The sequence below is a fragment of the Schistocerca nitens genome, chromosome 4, assembly GCF_023898315.1.
Source record: "Schistocerca nitens isolate TAMUIC-IGC-003100 chromosome 4, iqSchNite1.1, whole genome shotgun sequence".
Classification (NCBI taxonomy): domain Eukaryota; kingdom Metazoa; phylum Arthropoda; class Insecta; order Orthoptera; family Acrididae; genus Schistocerca; species Schistocerca nitens.
In genome coordinates this window covers 220,686,161-220,700,328 of record NC_064617.1, presented here as the reverse complement: position 1 = coordinate 220,700,328, position 14,168 = coordinate 220,686,161, and the positions used below count along the sequence as shown (strand labels likewise).

The 14,168-nt window shown below is 48.2% G+C and overlaps 1 protein-coding gene across 1 annotated transcript in view; it reads right to left on the bottom strand.

Moving 5' to 3' along the window:
* LOC126253174 (neprilysin-1-like) overlaps positions 1–8,751 on the bottom strand; it is a 615,357-nt gene extending 606,606 nt beyond the window's left edge. The window contains exon 1 of the mRNA XM_049954333.1: positions 7,521–8,751. Coding sequence (XP_049810290.1) covers positions 7,521–7,848 — 328 coding nt within the window. The 5' untranslated portion in view covers positions 7,849–8,751. The remainder of the gene's footprint in view (positions 1–7,520) is intronic.
* Positions 8,752–14,168: the final 5,417 nt, after the last annotated feature.

Here is a 14,168-nt window from a genome sequence, read left to right as displayed (position 1 = left end):
ACCCAGCCATCACGAGGCAGAGAAAATCCCTGACCCCGCCGGGAATCGAACCCGGGAACCCGGGCGTGGGAAGCGAGAACGCTACCGCATGATCACAAATATTTGTAATCCTTTTAATCCTTAGTGGAGAATTACGAAGCGTCAAGTCATTTTTATGTGATGCCTGACTCTAATATCAGCTCAAAATGATGAGCTGGAATCTTGTCCACACGTTGCTGCAAACCAATGTTTTTATTGGAGAGCTAACCCAAGAAGACAACCTTAGTAAAACTTTCAGAGAAACACTGAATCTCGTACATATTATTTATTGCTAGTACAGGGCAGCCAAAATAAAACTGCCCCTGAAATTGCGAACAAATCACCAACCTTTTCACCATGCAAAGTCTGCTCAACGCATTGATGTGGATTTTCTGATGTATAACAATGAATATTCAGAAGTTTACAGTTTACATACTCAGAATAGGTGAATCAGGCTCCATCTAAAGTACTGCTTGTCTGAGTATCCAAATATCCCTTTACTTCATTCAGCAACCACCCGTATAACTGAACATGCGCAAGCTAGACTAGAGGCTATAAACCGTACACCACAGAAAATATGTGAGCATAAAAATGCAGATTTATTTTTGATATTGTTCTAACGCGACAATCTCTTTTAAGTCCCACTTCCACAGTTAATCATAGTCGCAATTTTTTGGCGCTATTCTCCAACTCATTTTTCACTTGAGTGTTGTATTCTGCTGTTCGGACCTGTGCATTTTATATCCTCTCTTCTTGAGCATCATCCGTTATTTTTCTGTCCACATTACAAAACCTATCTACTAATCTGAATGTATCATTTCCTAATTAATTCCCTCAGCATCGATTGATTCATTTTTCCTTTTGCTGATGTTCGTCTTAAAACTACTTTTCAAAACATTACGCATTCTCTTCAACTGTTCTTCCAAGTGCTTTGCTGTTTTTGACATAATTACGATGTAGTCGGCAAACCTCAAAGTTTGTTTTCTTCCCCCTCAACTTTAATTCACTCTCTGCATTTATCTTTGGTTTCCTTTACTTCTTGTTCGATACACAGATTGAGTAATACAGCGGATTGGCTACAATTCTGTCTCACCCTCTTCTCAACAACTCCTTCCTATTCAAGTCCTTCAGCTACTATAGCTGCAGCGAGGTTTCTGTACAGTTTGTAAATAACGTTCCGCTCCCTGTCTTTTATCTCTTTCACTTTAAAATTTCAAAGAATATATTTAAGTCGATATTGTCAAACAATTTCCCTCGATTCACAAACGCTAAAGGTGGATGTTTGAGTTTCTTTACACTATCTTCTAAAATAAGTCGCAGATGTAGAATGGCCTCGCGTGTTCCTACTTTTCTGAGGAACCGAAACTGATCTTCTGCGAGGTCGGCTTCTGCCTGTTTTTTCAATTGTTCTGTAAATATTTCAACTCAGTATTTCCAAAAAATATTTACTAAACTTATAGTTCGGTAGCATTCACATCTGTCAGCATCTTCTTTCTTTGATATTGGAATTACACTCCTGTAAATTGAAATAAGAACACCGTGAATTCATTGTCCCAGGAAGGGGAAACTTTATTGACACATTCCTGGGGTCAGATACATCACATGATCACACTGACAGAACCACAGGCACATAGACACAGGCAACAGAGCATGCACAATGTCGGCACTAGTACAGTGTATATCCACCTTTCGCAGCAATGCAGGCTGCTATTCTCCCATGGAGACGATCGTAGAGATGCTGGATGTAGTCCTGTGGAACGGCTTGCCATGCCATTTCCACCTGGCGCCTCAGTTGGACCAGCGTTCGTGCTGGACGTGCAGACCGCGTGAGACGACGCTTCATCCAGTCCCAAACATGCTCAATGGGGGACAGATCCGGAGATCTTGCTGGCCAGGGTAGTTGACTTACACCTTCTACAGCACGTTGGGTGGCACGGGATACATGCGGACGTGCATTGTCCTGTTGGAACAGCAAGTTCCCTTGCCGGTCTAGGAATGGTAGAACGATGGGTTCGATGACGGTTTGGATGTACCGTGCACTATTCAGTGTCCCCTCGACGATCACCAGTGGTGTACGGCCAGTGTAGGAGATCGCTCCCCACACCATGATGCCGGGTGTTGGCCCTGTGTGCCTCGGTCGTATGCAGTCCTGATTGTGGCGCTCACCTGCACGGCGCCAAACACGCATACGACCATCATTGGCACCAAGGCAGAAGCGACTCTCATCGCTGAAGACGACACGTCTCCATTCGTCCCTCCATTCACGCCTGTCGCGACACCACTGGAGGCGGGCTGCACGATGTTGGGGCGTGAGCGGAAGACGGCCTAACGGTGTGCGGGACCGTAGCCCAGCTTCATGGAGACGGTTGCGAATGGTCCTCGCCGATACCCCAGGAGCAACAGTGTCCCTAATTTGCTGGGAAGTGGCGGTGCGGTCCCCTACGGCACTGCGTACGATCCTACGGTCTTGGCGTGCATCCGTGCGTCGCTGCGGTCCGGTCCCAGGTCGACGGGCACGTGCACCTTCCGCCGACCACTGGCGACAACATCGATGTACTGTGGAGACCTCACGCCCCACGTGTTGAGCAATTCGGCGGTACGTCCACCCGGCCTCCCGCATGCCCACTATACGCCCTCGCTCAAAGTCCGTCAACTGCACATACGGTTCATGTCCACGCTGTCGCGGCATGCTACCAGTGTTAAAGACTGCGATGGAGCTCCGTATGCCACGGCAAACTGACTGACACTGACGGCGGCGGTGCACAAATGCTGCGCAGCTAGCGCCATTCGACGGCCAACACCGCGGTTCCTGGTGTGTCCGCTGTGCCGTGCGTGTGATCATTGCTTGTACAGCCCTCTCGCAGTGTCCGGAGCAAGTATGGTGGGTCTGACACACCGGTGTCAATGTGTTCTTTTTTCCATTTCCAGGAGTGTATTACGTTCTTCTTGAACTCTGAGGGTACTTCATCTGTGTCAAAGATCTTGCACACCATGTTGAATAGTTTTCTCATGGCTGTCTGCGCCAAGGATACCAATAACACAGAAGGAATGTCATCTACCCGAGGGGGCGTTTTTTGGATGGAGGTCTTCCAGGGCTTGGTTCAATTCTTCTCCCAGTATCATATCTCCCATCTTTTGTTCATCTATTAACGGACAGTCAAATGAAAACGAGACAAACAGAGAAAACGAAAGTAAACTGTGCACTACCTCAAACGTAATCGAAATAGCTGTTGATACATTTATCCTATTGTATGGCAAGACGGTCACTGTCTTAACAGAAATATGTTTACGGCTACCTACGGAACCGTGATTCTACAAAGATATGCACCTCTTCATCTGTAGCAAATCGACGGCCTCGAATGTGTTTCTTCACGGATCCAAAAATATGGAAAACGTGTATGGAGAGATTGGGACCGAATGGAAGATGTGTAAGGGCTTCCCAGCGAAACTTCTGCAGAGTAGTCTTGGCAAGCGATTTACTTCAAATTTATACAAGATACTCTAATTAAAATTCAGATGGCCGTAGGTTATACAGAGCGTCTCCCCCAAGAGTCTTCAGGCGCTTTTTCTCTGGTGTTTCAGCAGTTATTTGCAATTTCCTTCTTACATTGTGTAGCAGGCGTCAGCCAAACAAATAGCGCTCAACAAATCTTTCACGCGACGTTCAGTGTCAACGGGAAGTGCCATGTCTTTTCCGTTACCAATAAAATGATTTTTAAAGAGGACTTTTACGATCCCAGATTAGTCCAGTGCGATATTTCTTTTATCGATATGTACCATAGAGACAGTAAAACACATAGAATAAACAGCAATCCAGTAGCAACTCAGTAGCACTGTTTGCATGGCTGTAGCAGCCCGCGCTGGCCAAAGCTATCCTGTCGCTGCTACGGTGCTACTTATTCTTCGGAATCTACTGTCCCCGTTATAGATAACGATAAAACAAATATCGCACTAGACTAACGTGGGGCCACTCTATCGAACGGGAAACAAACCGACGCCTTCCATCGACACTGGGCGTTGCATGAAAGATGTGCTGAGCCAGCTACACAAAGCAAAACGACATTGCAAATATATCTGAGAAAACACACCTGATACTTGGAACGGACATCCTGGGAACATTGCTAGCAAAACCACAAGAGGCTCTTAATCGATTTGCTCATATTTTTATAGAATACACTACTAAGGAGTTTCGGGCGGACGTAAGAGATATATACACTACTGGCCATTAAAATTGCTACACCAAGAAGAAATGCAGATGATAAACGGTATTCATTGGACAAAGATATTATACTAGAACTGACATGTAATTACATTTTCACGCAATTTGGGTACATAGATCCTGAGAAATGATTCAAATGGCTCTGAGCACTATGGAACTTAACATCTGTGGTCATCAGTCCCCTAGAACTTAGAACTAATTAAACCTAACTAACCTAAGGACATCACACACATCCACGCCCGAGGCAGGATTCGAACCTGCGACCGGAGCGGTCACGCGGCCCCGGACTGAAGCGCCTAGACCGCACGGCCACACCGGCCGGCAATAGATCCTGAGAAATCAGTACCCAAAACGCACCTCTGGACGTAATAACGGCCTTGATACGCCTGGGCATTAACAGAGTTTGGATGGTGTGTACAGGTATAGCTGCCCATGCATCTTCAACACGGTACAACAGTTCATCAAGAGTAGTGACTGGCGCATTGTGACGAGCCAGTTGCTCGGCCACCATGGACCAGACTTTTCAGTTCATGAGAGATCTGGAGAATGTGCTGGCCAGGGCAGCAGTCGAACATTTTATGTATCCAGAAAGGCCCGTACAGGACCTGCAACATGCGGTCGTGCATTATCTTGCTCAAATGTAAGACTTCGCAGGGATCGAATGAGAGGTAGAGCCACGGGTCGTAACACATCTGAAATGTAACGTCCACTGTTCAAAGTGCCGTCAATGCGAACAAGAGGTGACCGAGACGTGTAACCAATGGCACCCCATACCATCACGCCGCGTGATACGCCAGTATGGCGATGACGAATACACGCTTTTAATGTGCGTTCACCGCGATGTCGCCAAACACGGATGCGATCATCATGATGCGGTAAACATTACCTGGATTCATCCGAAAAAATGACGTTTTGCCACTCGTGCACCCAGGTTCGTCGTTCAGTACACTATCGCAGGCGCTCCTGTCTGTGATGCAGCGTGAAGTGTAACCGCAGCCACGGTCTCCGAGCTGATAGTTCATGCTGCTGCAAACGTCGTCGATCTGTTCGTGCAGATGGTTGTTGTCTTGCAAACGTCCCCATCTGTTGACTCAGGGATCGAGACGTGGCTGCACGATCCGTTACAGCCATGCGGATAAGATGCCTGTCATCTCGACTGCTAGTGATACGAGGCCGTTGGGATCCAGCACGGCGTTCCGTATTACCCTCCTGAACCCACCGATTGCATATTCTGCTAACAGTCATTGGCTCTCGACCAACGCGAGCAGCAATGTCGCGATACGATAAACCGCAATCGCGATAGGCTACAATCCGATCTTTATCAAAGTCGGAAACGTGATGGAACGCATTTCTCCTCCTTACACGAGGCATCACAATAACGTTTCACCAGGCAACGCCGGTCAACTGCTGTTTGTGTATGAGAAATCGGTTGGAAACTTTCCTCATGTCAACAAGTTGTAGGTGTCGCCACCGGCGCCAACCTTGTGTGAATGCTCTGAAATGCTAATCATTTGCATGTCACAGCATCTTCTTCCTGTCTGTTAAATTTCGCGTCTGTAGCTCGTCATCTTCGTGGTGTAGCAATTTTAATGGCCAGTAGTGTATATATCCTACGTCCGGCTGAATATCCCCCAGTCCGCAGTTCGTGGTCTTGCGGTAGCGTTCTCGCTTCCCGGCGGGGCCAGGGATTTTCTCTGCCTCGAGATGACTGGTTGTTGTTGTGTGATCATCATCATCATCGTCATCATCATTCATTCCCATTACGGTCGGAGTAAGGCAATGGCAAACCACCTCCGCTAGGGCCTTGCCTAGTCGGCGGTGCGGGTCTCCCGCATCGTCCCCCTACTCTCCTCAGAGTATGGGACATCATCATCATCATCATCATCATCATCATCATCATCATATATCCCCCAACGTACAGGTTTTCTGTTAAAACCGAGCGCGAGAAATAAAATGTTATGTTGCCCTCAGCTGTGCTGTGAAAATGTACGTCTCCGTATCCTTTCTCGCAGTCGGTGCTAACTACCATAGCTGGGCTTTCAAACATTTAGACAACAGTTTCACCGCGCTGTGTGTCCGCGTGGTTTGAGGCGCCATGTCACGGATTGCGCGGCCCCTCCTACTGGAGGTTCGAGTCCTCCCTCGGGCCTGTGTGTGTCTGTGTGTTGTTCTTAGCGTAATTTAGTTTAAGTATTGTAAGTCTACGGACCGATGACCTTAGCTGTCTGGTCCCTTAGGAATTCACACACACACACACACACACACACACACACAATTTCCGTACATGTATAATTTTTAAAAAGTTGTATGGGCAACAATGTGATGTTTTGTTTTCTTTCTCAGAGTCCGTTTTAATAGAAAACCGTTCCAATGTTAAATTGGTGATCTGATGCCTCAGAACGTGTCCTACCAACCGATACCTTCTTTTAGTCAGGTTGTGCCAAGGAGTCCTCTTTTCCCCAATTCTATTCAGTACCTCCTCACTAATTACGTCATCCACCCACCTAATCTTCAGCATTCTTCTATAGCACTACCTTTCGAAAGCTTCTATTCTCTTCTTATCTAAACTATTTATGATCTATGTTTCGCTGGTGTCACGGACTACACTCCACACCAATACTTTCAGAAATGACTTCCTGAACTTATATCTATACTCGATGTTAACAAATTTCTCTTCTTCAGAAACGCTTTCCTTGCCATTGCAAGCCTACATTTTATATCCTCTCTACTTCGACCATCATCAATTATTTTGTTCCCCAAATAGCAAACCTCATATACTACTTTAAGTGTCTCATTTCCTATTCTAATCCCCTCAGCACCATCTGATTTAATTCGACTACATTCCATATTATTTATTATAATTTCATGTTTCACACCTTAAACGTGGGCGAAGTGGCAATGAGAAGCCGAAATATGCATCCTAACACAATTTCCAGGAATATCCATACTCAGTAATTGCAATAGCCAGTACGTAATATATTTAACAGTTTTATTGATTATTATTTGCAAATAGTTTTCAACTCGAATAAAGCTGTTGCTTGTATGGTTAAATAAACCAAAAAGACAGTTATAAAAGAAGAATATTCTATTACAACCACTTCTCCTTCGCTCCACCAGTTGCACAAGAAATAACGTGTCTCCCCAAAGATCACGTGACACGACTTTGACCTTGAGCTCGCAGTGCCAGAGGTGACTGCACCATCAGCGGGCAGGTGTCGGGTGCGGGCATGCAGCGTGTAAAGGCTAGACTAACATAGATTAGGCTAGGCAATGCTAGGCCTACCTGTGCGCTGGCAGGAGGACCAAGATAGCGCGGCGAGCGCCAAGAAGGCGAGGCAGGCGACGAACAGCGCTAACACGGCAGCCGCGAGGCAACGCTCCAGCACCGTGTGGCCGCCGCCTCCGCTTCCGCCGGCGCCGGCGCCGCCTCCCGCCGTCACCACTACGACGCTTGCCGCTCCAACCGCCCCCGCGGGAGCGTACTTGACTGCGGGGGCAGGCGCGCCGCCTCCGCCGGCCGCAGGCCTCGACCCACCGTCCCTCAGCAGTGTCTCTTTCTCCGCGTCGCGCAGAAAACCATTGTTGGCGGAGGAACGCTTGGCGTCCTCCATGGCACACCGCTCAGCACGCTCTTCGCCGAGTTCCCAGCATTCCAGGGGTTCACACCTATCTCAAACTACGCTGCAGAACTCTGTATACTGTCTCTGCCCTTCCCATGATCAACTCCGACGCATTGTGCGTTGTAAACAGCTTAGCACTTTTTCGCTTCTATTCGACAGTAATACAACTGTGCGGAGGTCTTTTCTTTGTAGCTATTTCCCTCCTAGCTATCTCTCCAGCATCACTGAAACAGGTCTGCTACCCAATATATGCTGCAAGCGTCTAGCGTCGTCACTATTGTTAATCTAGCACATTGCCAGGTGGAGATGTATCGCAGAGCTAGTAATACCAGCAAAAAAAGCTACTGACGTAGTAGTTGCTCGGTGTTAAGAATTGTCTCCTAGGCATTTCAGTCTGCAGTCGTTTTCGATGACAAAGCAAGAGAGAGATCTACAGCTTATCAAAATAACGTTCAGTTGCTGCCAACATACTGTGCACACCCATTTGTTCAAAATCGCCAGGAATTAAATTGGATCACTTCGCCTTCTCTTACAGTGAAACAAAGTATGATGCTCCTGTCAGCAGTGTGCAGTCCAAAACGTGCATTTTAGGAATTGCAGTGGAAGCGTCGGGGTTTACTAACACCTGCCGCTGCGTGTTGCGGCAGCCGTGTAGACACTGCGCTTCGCGAAGCGGCGGTGCTTCTGCAACTCGCGCGCCACGTGCTCCAGCACCACTCTGGCAGTGGAGGGGAGCCGTAGGAGGGGGTACGGCCGCGAAGGGTTGGGAGGGGCGTGGAGGAGGGGGGACAGGGTACGTGGCGCGGGAATCCGCTGGACTCGCCGGTCGAAAGCCGCAGCAGCCGGCGTGGTGTAATCGGGTCAGTCGGCTGACTGGTTTACGCGCACGGTCCGTTTCACTCGTGACAAGTGCGACCGCGACGTGTCACAGCGACGCCGGCGGCGACCGTGGCAGGAGTCGCGTCGCGCGATCGCCGTATCCAATTAACGCTTGAGATCTGCGGCGGGCGCAGTCAGACGGAGTGCCCGCGGGCTGGCTTGGCGACCCGCGCAGCGTGTGGCCGTGGGCCGCGCGGCCACATCGCACAGGGCTGGCAGGCTGTGTCGAGCGTCCGGCTGCACTGAGCTGGCGCCGGCGGCGGCGGCGGCGGAGGCGGCGGCGGAGTCGCGGCGCGCAGGTGGCTGGGGTAGCCGCGGGAGGGGCGGCGCACAGTAGGAGCCGGAGGGGGAGGGGGCATCGATCCCCGGCCGCAGCGCCCACTAGCGTCGCCACCCTGCGGCGGCCGTGGGGCGCGCACTTCGCGTCGCTCAGAAGTAAACAAACACTGAGCGACTGACCACCCTGCTCCAAAGACTTAAACTGCTACGCTAGCTGGCCCGTGCATTCGAATTGCTGAGTTTCTCTGCCAACGTATCGAATTACACGCTGAGGTCACATAAGTCATGTGATAGCGATAAGCATATATACAGATGGCGGTGTTACCTCGTACAAAATGGCTTCAAATGGCTCTGAGCACTATGGGACTTAACAGCTATGGTCATCAGTCCCCTAGAACTTAGAACTACTTAAACCTAACTAACCTAAGGACATCACACAACACCCAGTCATCACGAGGCAGAGAAAATCCCTGACCCCGCCGGGAATCGAACCAGGGACCCGGGCGTGGGAAGCGAGAACGCTACCGCACGACCACGAGCTGCGGGCAACGTTGTATACATGGTATAAAAGGGTTGTGAATTGGCGGAACTGTTATTTGTACTCAGGTGATTCATGTGAAAAGGTTTTCGACGTGATTGTGGCCGCACATCGGAAGTAACAGACTTTGAACGCGGAATGGTAGTAGGAGTTAGACGCATGGGAGATTCCATTTCGGAAATCGTTATTCAATAGTCTGAGATCCACAGTGTCAGGAGTACACCGAGAATACCAAATTTCACGCATTACCTCTCACCACAGACAACGCAGTGGCCGACGGACTTCACTTAACAATCGAGAGCAGCGGCATTTCCGTATTCTCACTGCTTGAAATAACCCCAGAAATCAGTGCGGGACGAACGACGAACGTATCCGGTAGGACAGTGTGGCGAAATTTGGCATTAGTGGGCTATGCCAGCAGACGACCGATGCAAGTGGGTTTGCTAACAGCACGACATCGGCTACAGCACCTTTCCTGGGCTCGTGATCATATCGGTTAGAGACTATAGCACTGGTAAACCGTGCGCTGGTCAGACGACTCCCAGTTTCAGTTCGTAAGTGCTGATGGTAGGGTTCGCTGGCCGAAGTGGCGAGCAGTTCTAGGCGCTACAGTCTGGAGCCGGGCGACCGCTACAATCGCAGGTTCGAATCCTGCCTCGGGTATGGATCTGTGTGATGTCCTTAGGTTAGTTAGGTTTAAGTAGTTCCAAGTTCTAGGGGACTGATGACCTCAGAAGTTAAGTCCCATAGTGCTCAGAGCCATTTGAACCATTTTTTGATGGTAGGGTTCGAGTGTGGCGCAGACCCCACTAAGCCATGAATCCAGATTGTCAACAAGGCACTGTGCAAGCTGGTGGTGGCTGTGTTTACATGGAATGGACTGGGTCCTCTGGTACAAATGAGCCGATCGTTGACTGGAAACGGTTATATTCCGCTACATGGTGATCATTTGCAGCCATTCGTGGACTTCGTCTTCAAACAATGATGGAATTTTTATGTATGACAAACAATGCGCCATGTCACTGGGTCACAGTTTTTCGCGATTGGTTTGAAGAACACTCTGGACAATTCGAGCGAATGATTTGACCACCCAAATCGTCCCACATGAATCCCGTCGAACAACTTGGGACATAAACGAGATGTCAGTTCCTGCACAAAACTCTGCGTCGGTAACACTTTCGCGATTATGGTAAACTATAGAGGCACAATGACTCAATATTTCAGCACAAGACTTCCAACAACCTATTGAGTCGATGGCACGTCGAGCTGATGCACTAAGCCAGACAAAAGGAGGTCCGACACGATATTAGGAGGTTTCCCATGACTATTCTCACCTCAGTGTAGAACTGCTCTATCGCTCACTTCGGGTGTGACGTGCCTTAACCACTTGTTTGTCTTTCAGAAAATACATCATCAATAGTGCATCTTTTACAGTCTGTCTCCATTGATCCCGGTCTTCTCCATCTCGGAGTAGTTGGCGCAATCTTTGGTTTGTGTAGTGCGTTCATCGTCAGTGATCTCCCCTGTAACCCTTTCCCTTCAGCTTTTCCTTGGATGGTCGTCTTTCTATGTTACCCTCGTAACGTTCCAATTATGTGCTTGATGGAAATAAATACAGCACAATCAATTCTTTGCCCTTCGTTCTTGAAGAATTGATTTATTGGATCGTTTATGATATTTTCACCAACCTCTTGTATGTCCACAATTCTTTTGTGATCCCTGTCAGTTTCTGTCATAAAGAAAAACTAGAAAGACCACAGATTTCAGCGCACTCAATTTAGTAAGTCTGTATTGTACGTATCGTACTGTATGTTAATGGGGGCTTAAGAAACGACGGAGAGGCTCCGTCCCCGCCGCAGCCGCAGTGGTCCACAACCCCACGACGATTACCGAAGTCCACCTCACCGCCGCCCCACACCGAACCACTCTTTCAGCATTATTGTGAGGTTCGACCCCTATGGACCCCCATCCCCCCTCCCGCCCCCCCCCCCCCCCCCACGGAACGTAACACACCAGACGGGTGTAAACCCCTATGTTTGCGTGGTAGAGTAATGGTGGTGTGCGCGAACGTGGAGAACCTTTTTGCGCAGCAATCGTCGATATAGTGTTGTAAGGTGTCAGGCAAATCCAACACCTTCCATGAAAACCCTGACATGATAAGCAAATCCAGTAGTATGTCACATAGCTCCAAATAAATCGTTACATTAAATTAACCAAAGTATTACGAGTAACGAGTGAGCAAATGGAATACCACAGACTAACACAAGAATGCCTAAGTGCATGTCATACCTTTCCACCGTGAGTCAGAAGCAGTTCCGAGGGAAGAAACGAGAACAGAAGCCGAGAGCAGAACCGTGTTAAGCTAGAAGGCCCTACGATAAGGGACGGACACCCACGTCGCCAGCTAACCGCTAGGACCACCCCCCAGCCCATGTTAAAAGCTAGAGCCCTCCAGAAGAACAGTATAGATCTTACAATAACACTAAAAGGGCCATCCCAGCCGCAAGTTTTAGCGGGAGACTTTTTCGCGTCTCTGTTACGTCAGGACCACCCCCCAGCCCATGTTAAAAGATAGAGCCCTCCAGAAGAACAGTATAGATCTTACGATAACACTAAAAGGACCACACCAGCTGCAAGTTTTAGCGTGAGACTTTTTCGCGTCTCTGTTACATTGCCCCACCACGAAAAGTGGCTCTGAGCACTATGGGACTTAACATCTATGGTCATCAGTCCCCTAGAACTTAGAACTACTTAAACCTAACTAACCTAAGGACATCACACAACACCCAGCCATCACGAGACCACGAAAAGTATAACGTTTCTCATTGGATAGGCAGAATTTTTGTAGGCGGAGCTTAAGGTTAACATTGAGACCCTGATTGGTCAGATGAAAACATAGCCAGATAGTTTTTTTATACCAACTTCGGTAAATTGTAGTAAGGAGACGGTTGCTTCAGAGACGGCGAGGTGAGCGGAGCTGTGCTGCCCGACGCCCCCTGACGAACACCGACAAGGTAATGAACGCACGCGATGCCGCATAACAGCGCATAAAGCTTCACTCAGAACTGCAGAAGTCTCATCTGTTACACCCCCTTTTTGCGTAATACTAGTGTCGATCGTCAATTAAAGCTCATGGTGTTCACATTTGCCACTTGAAGTAAAATTCTGAAACGCGATGATTTTTCTGTTATATAGTTATTGAGAAGCCACATCAGCCACTGTAATTTACGATAAGTTAGATAAGTAATTAAAGATAATTGAGGGTCACTGTAGACCATTTTGATAGTTTTCTCTTTTGTGAAACTTAATTCAAACCTAGATTATAGATGTGATACGGCATAGGTCATCCTTCGATCCATTGTAGAACTTGGAAACCCATTCAGGGAATATTCGTTCACATTTTTGTTGAACGCAGTTGGTTTTTACCATCCTGTATTAAAACATTTCCTTTTATCAATAGTGCAATTTATAAACAATGTTTTGTGAGTAGAATAAAATTTCCAATGGTAAACTTAATTGCTTTTTCGACGTTATTTTACCAGCTAACTAAAAATAGGAAAGCCTTGAACCCCTTCCACTGAATTTAGTTAGTATTAAGATTCTTTTACGGGGAGTGCGGTGGAGCTGACGCTGAAATCATTAAGTATTTGGTTATATCATCGCTAGTCTCACTGAACTCTTCTGAACTCTACATGTCATGTGTGGTCTGACGTCTCCTTACCAGCAACAGGTCCCAGGTTCAAACTAGACAATTCCCTAAAAAACACGCTCAGAGCGTCGTTGCGCGAAAGTGTTAGGGAGACACGATATAGAACAACAGACACCACGCAGAATGTTAGAGTGTAACTGAGGCGGAAAAGGGGAACCAGCCCGCATTCACCGAGGCAGGTAGAAAACCGCCTCTGGCCGGATGGTCCCGGCGGAGTTCAGAGTCCTCCCTCGGGCATGGGTGTGTGTGTTTGTCCTTAGGATTATTTAGGTTACATAGTGTGTAAGCTTAGGGACTGATGACCTCAGCAGTTAAGTACCATAAGATTTCACACACATTTGAACATTTTAACTGGCCGGCTCACCGAACCCCGACACAAGTCCGCCGGGCGGATTCGTGCCAGGGACCAGGCGCTCCTTTCCGCCCGGAAAGCCGCGCGTTGGTCCGCACGGCTAACCGGGCGGGCAAGTCTGGTTACGGCTCGATCTTTCGAAATCACAGTCCGAGAGGAGCACCATCACTATCCATATTTCCTCTGTAGAACTGGTATCTTTCTGTATAACTGAGCGCAGGGAGACAAAGTTATATACACTGCGCAAAAGAAATTAAAGCTTCACTTTTTTGAAACCCCATGATTTTCCGCCACTGCGACACAGAAATGTGAAATTTGGCAAAAAGGTGCCTACAACCTTCCCCTGCAAAGATGCAGAAGCACGGCATCCTTCGATGTCAGCCTCGGACTTGACTTAGCTTCAAACAGCAAGGTGTCGACACGTGCTGAAAGAAGGCCAGTGCTCAGAGGTTCATGTGAAGTGTAAGGTGGGTTAATGAGGTCACATTGTCACCAAATTTCGCCACAGTAATGCACAACACCGCTGTGGACGCGTCACACGATGGGAAGGTAGT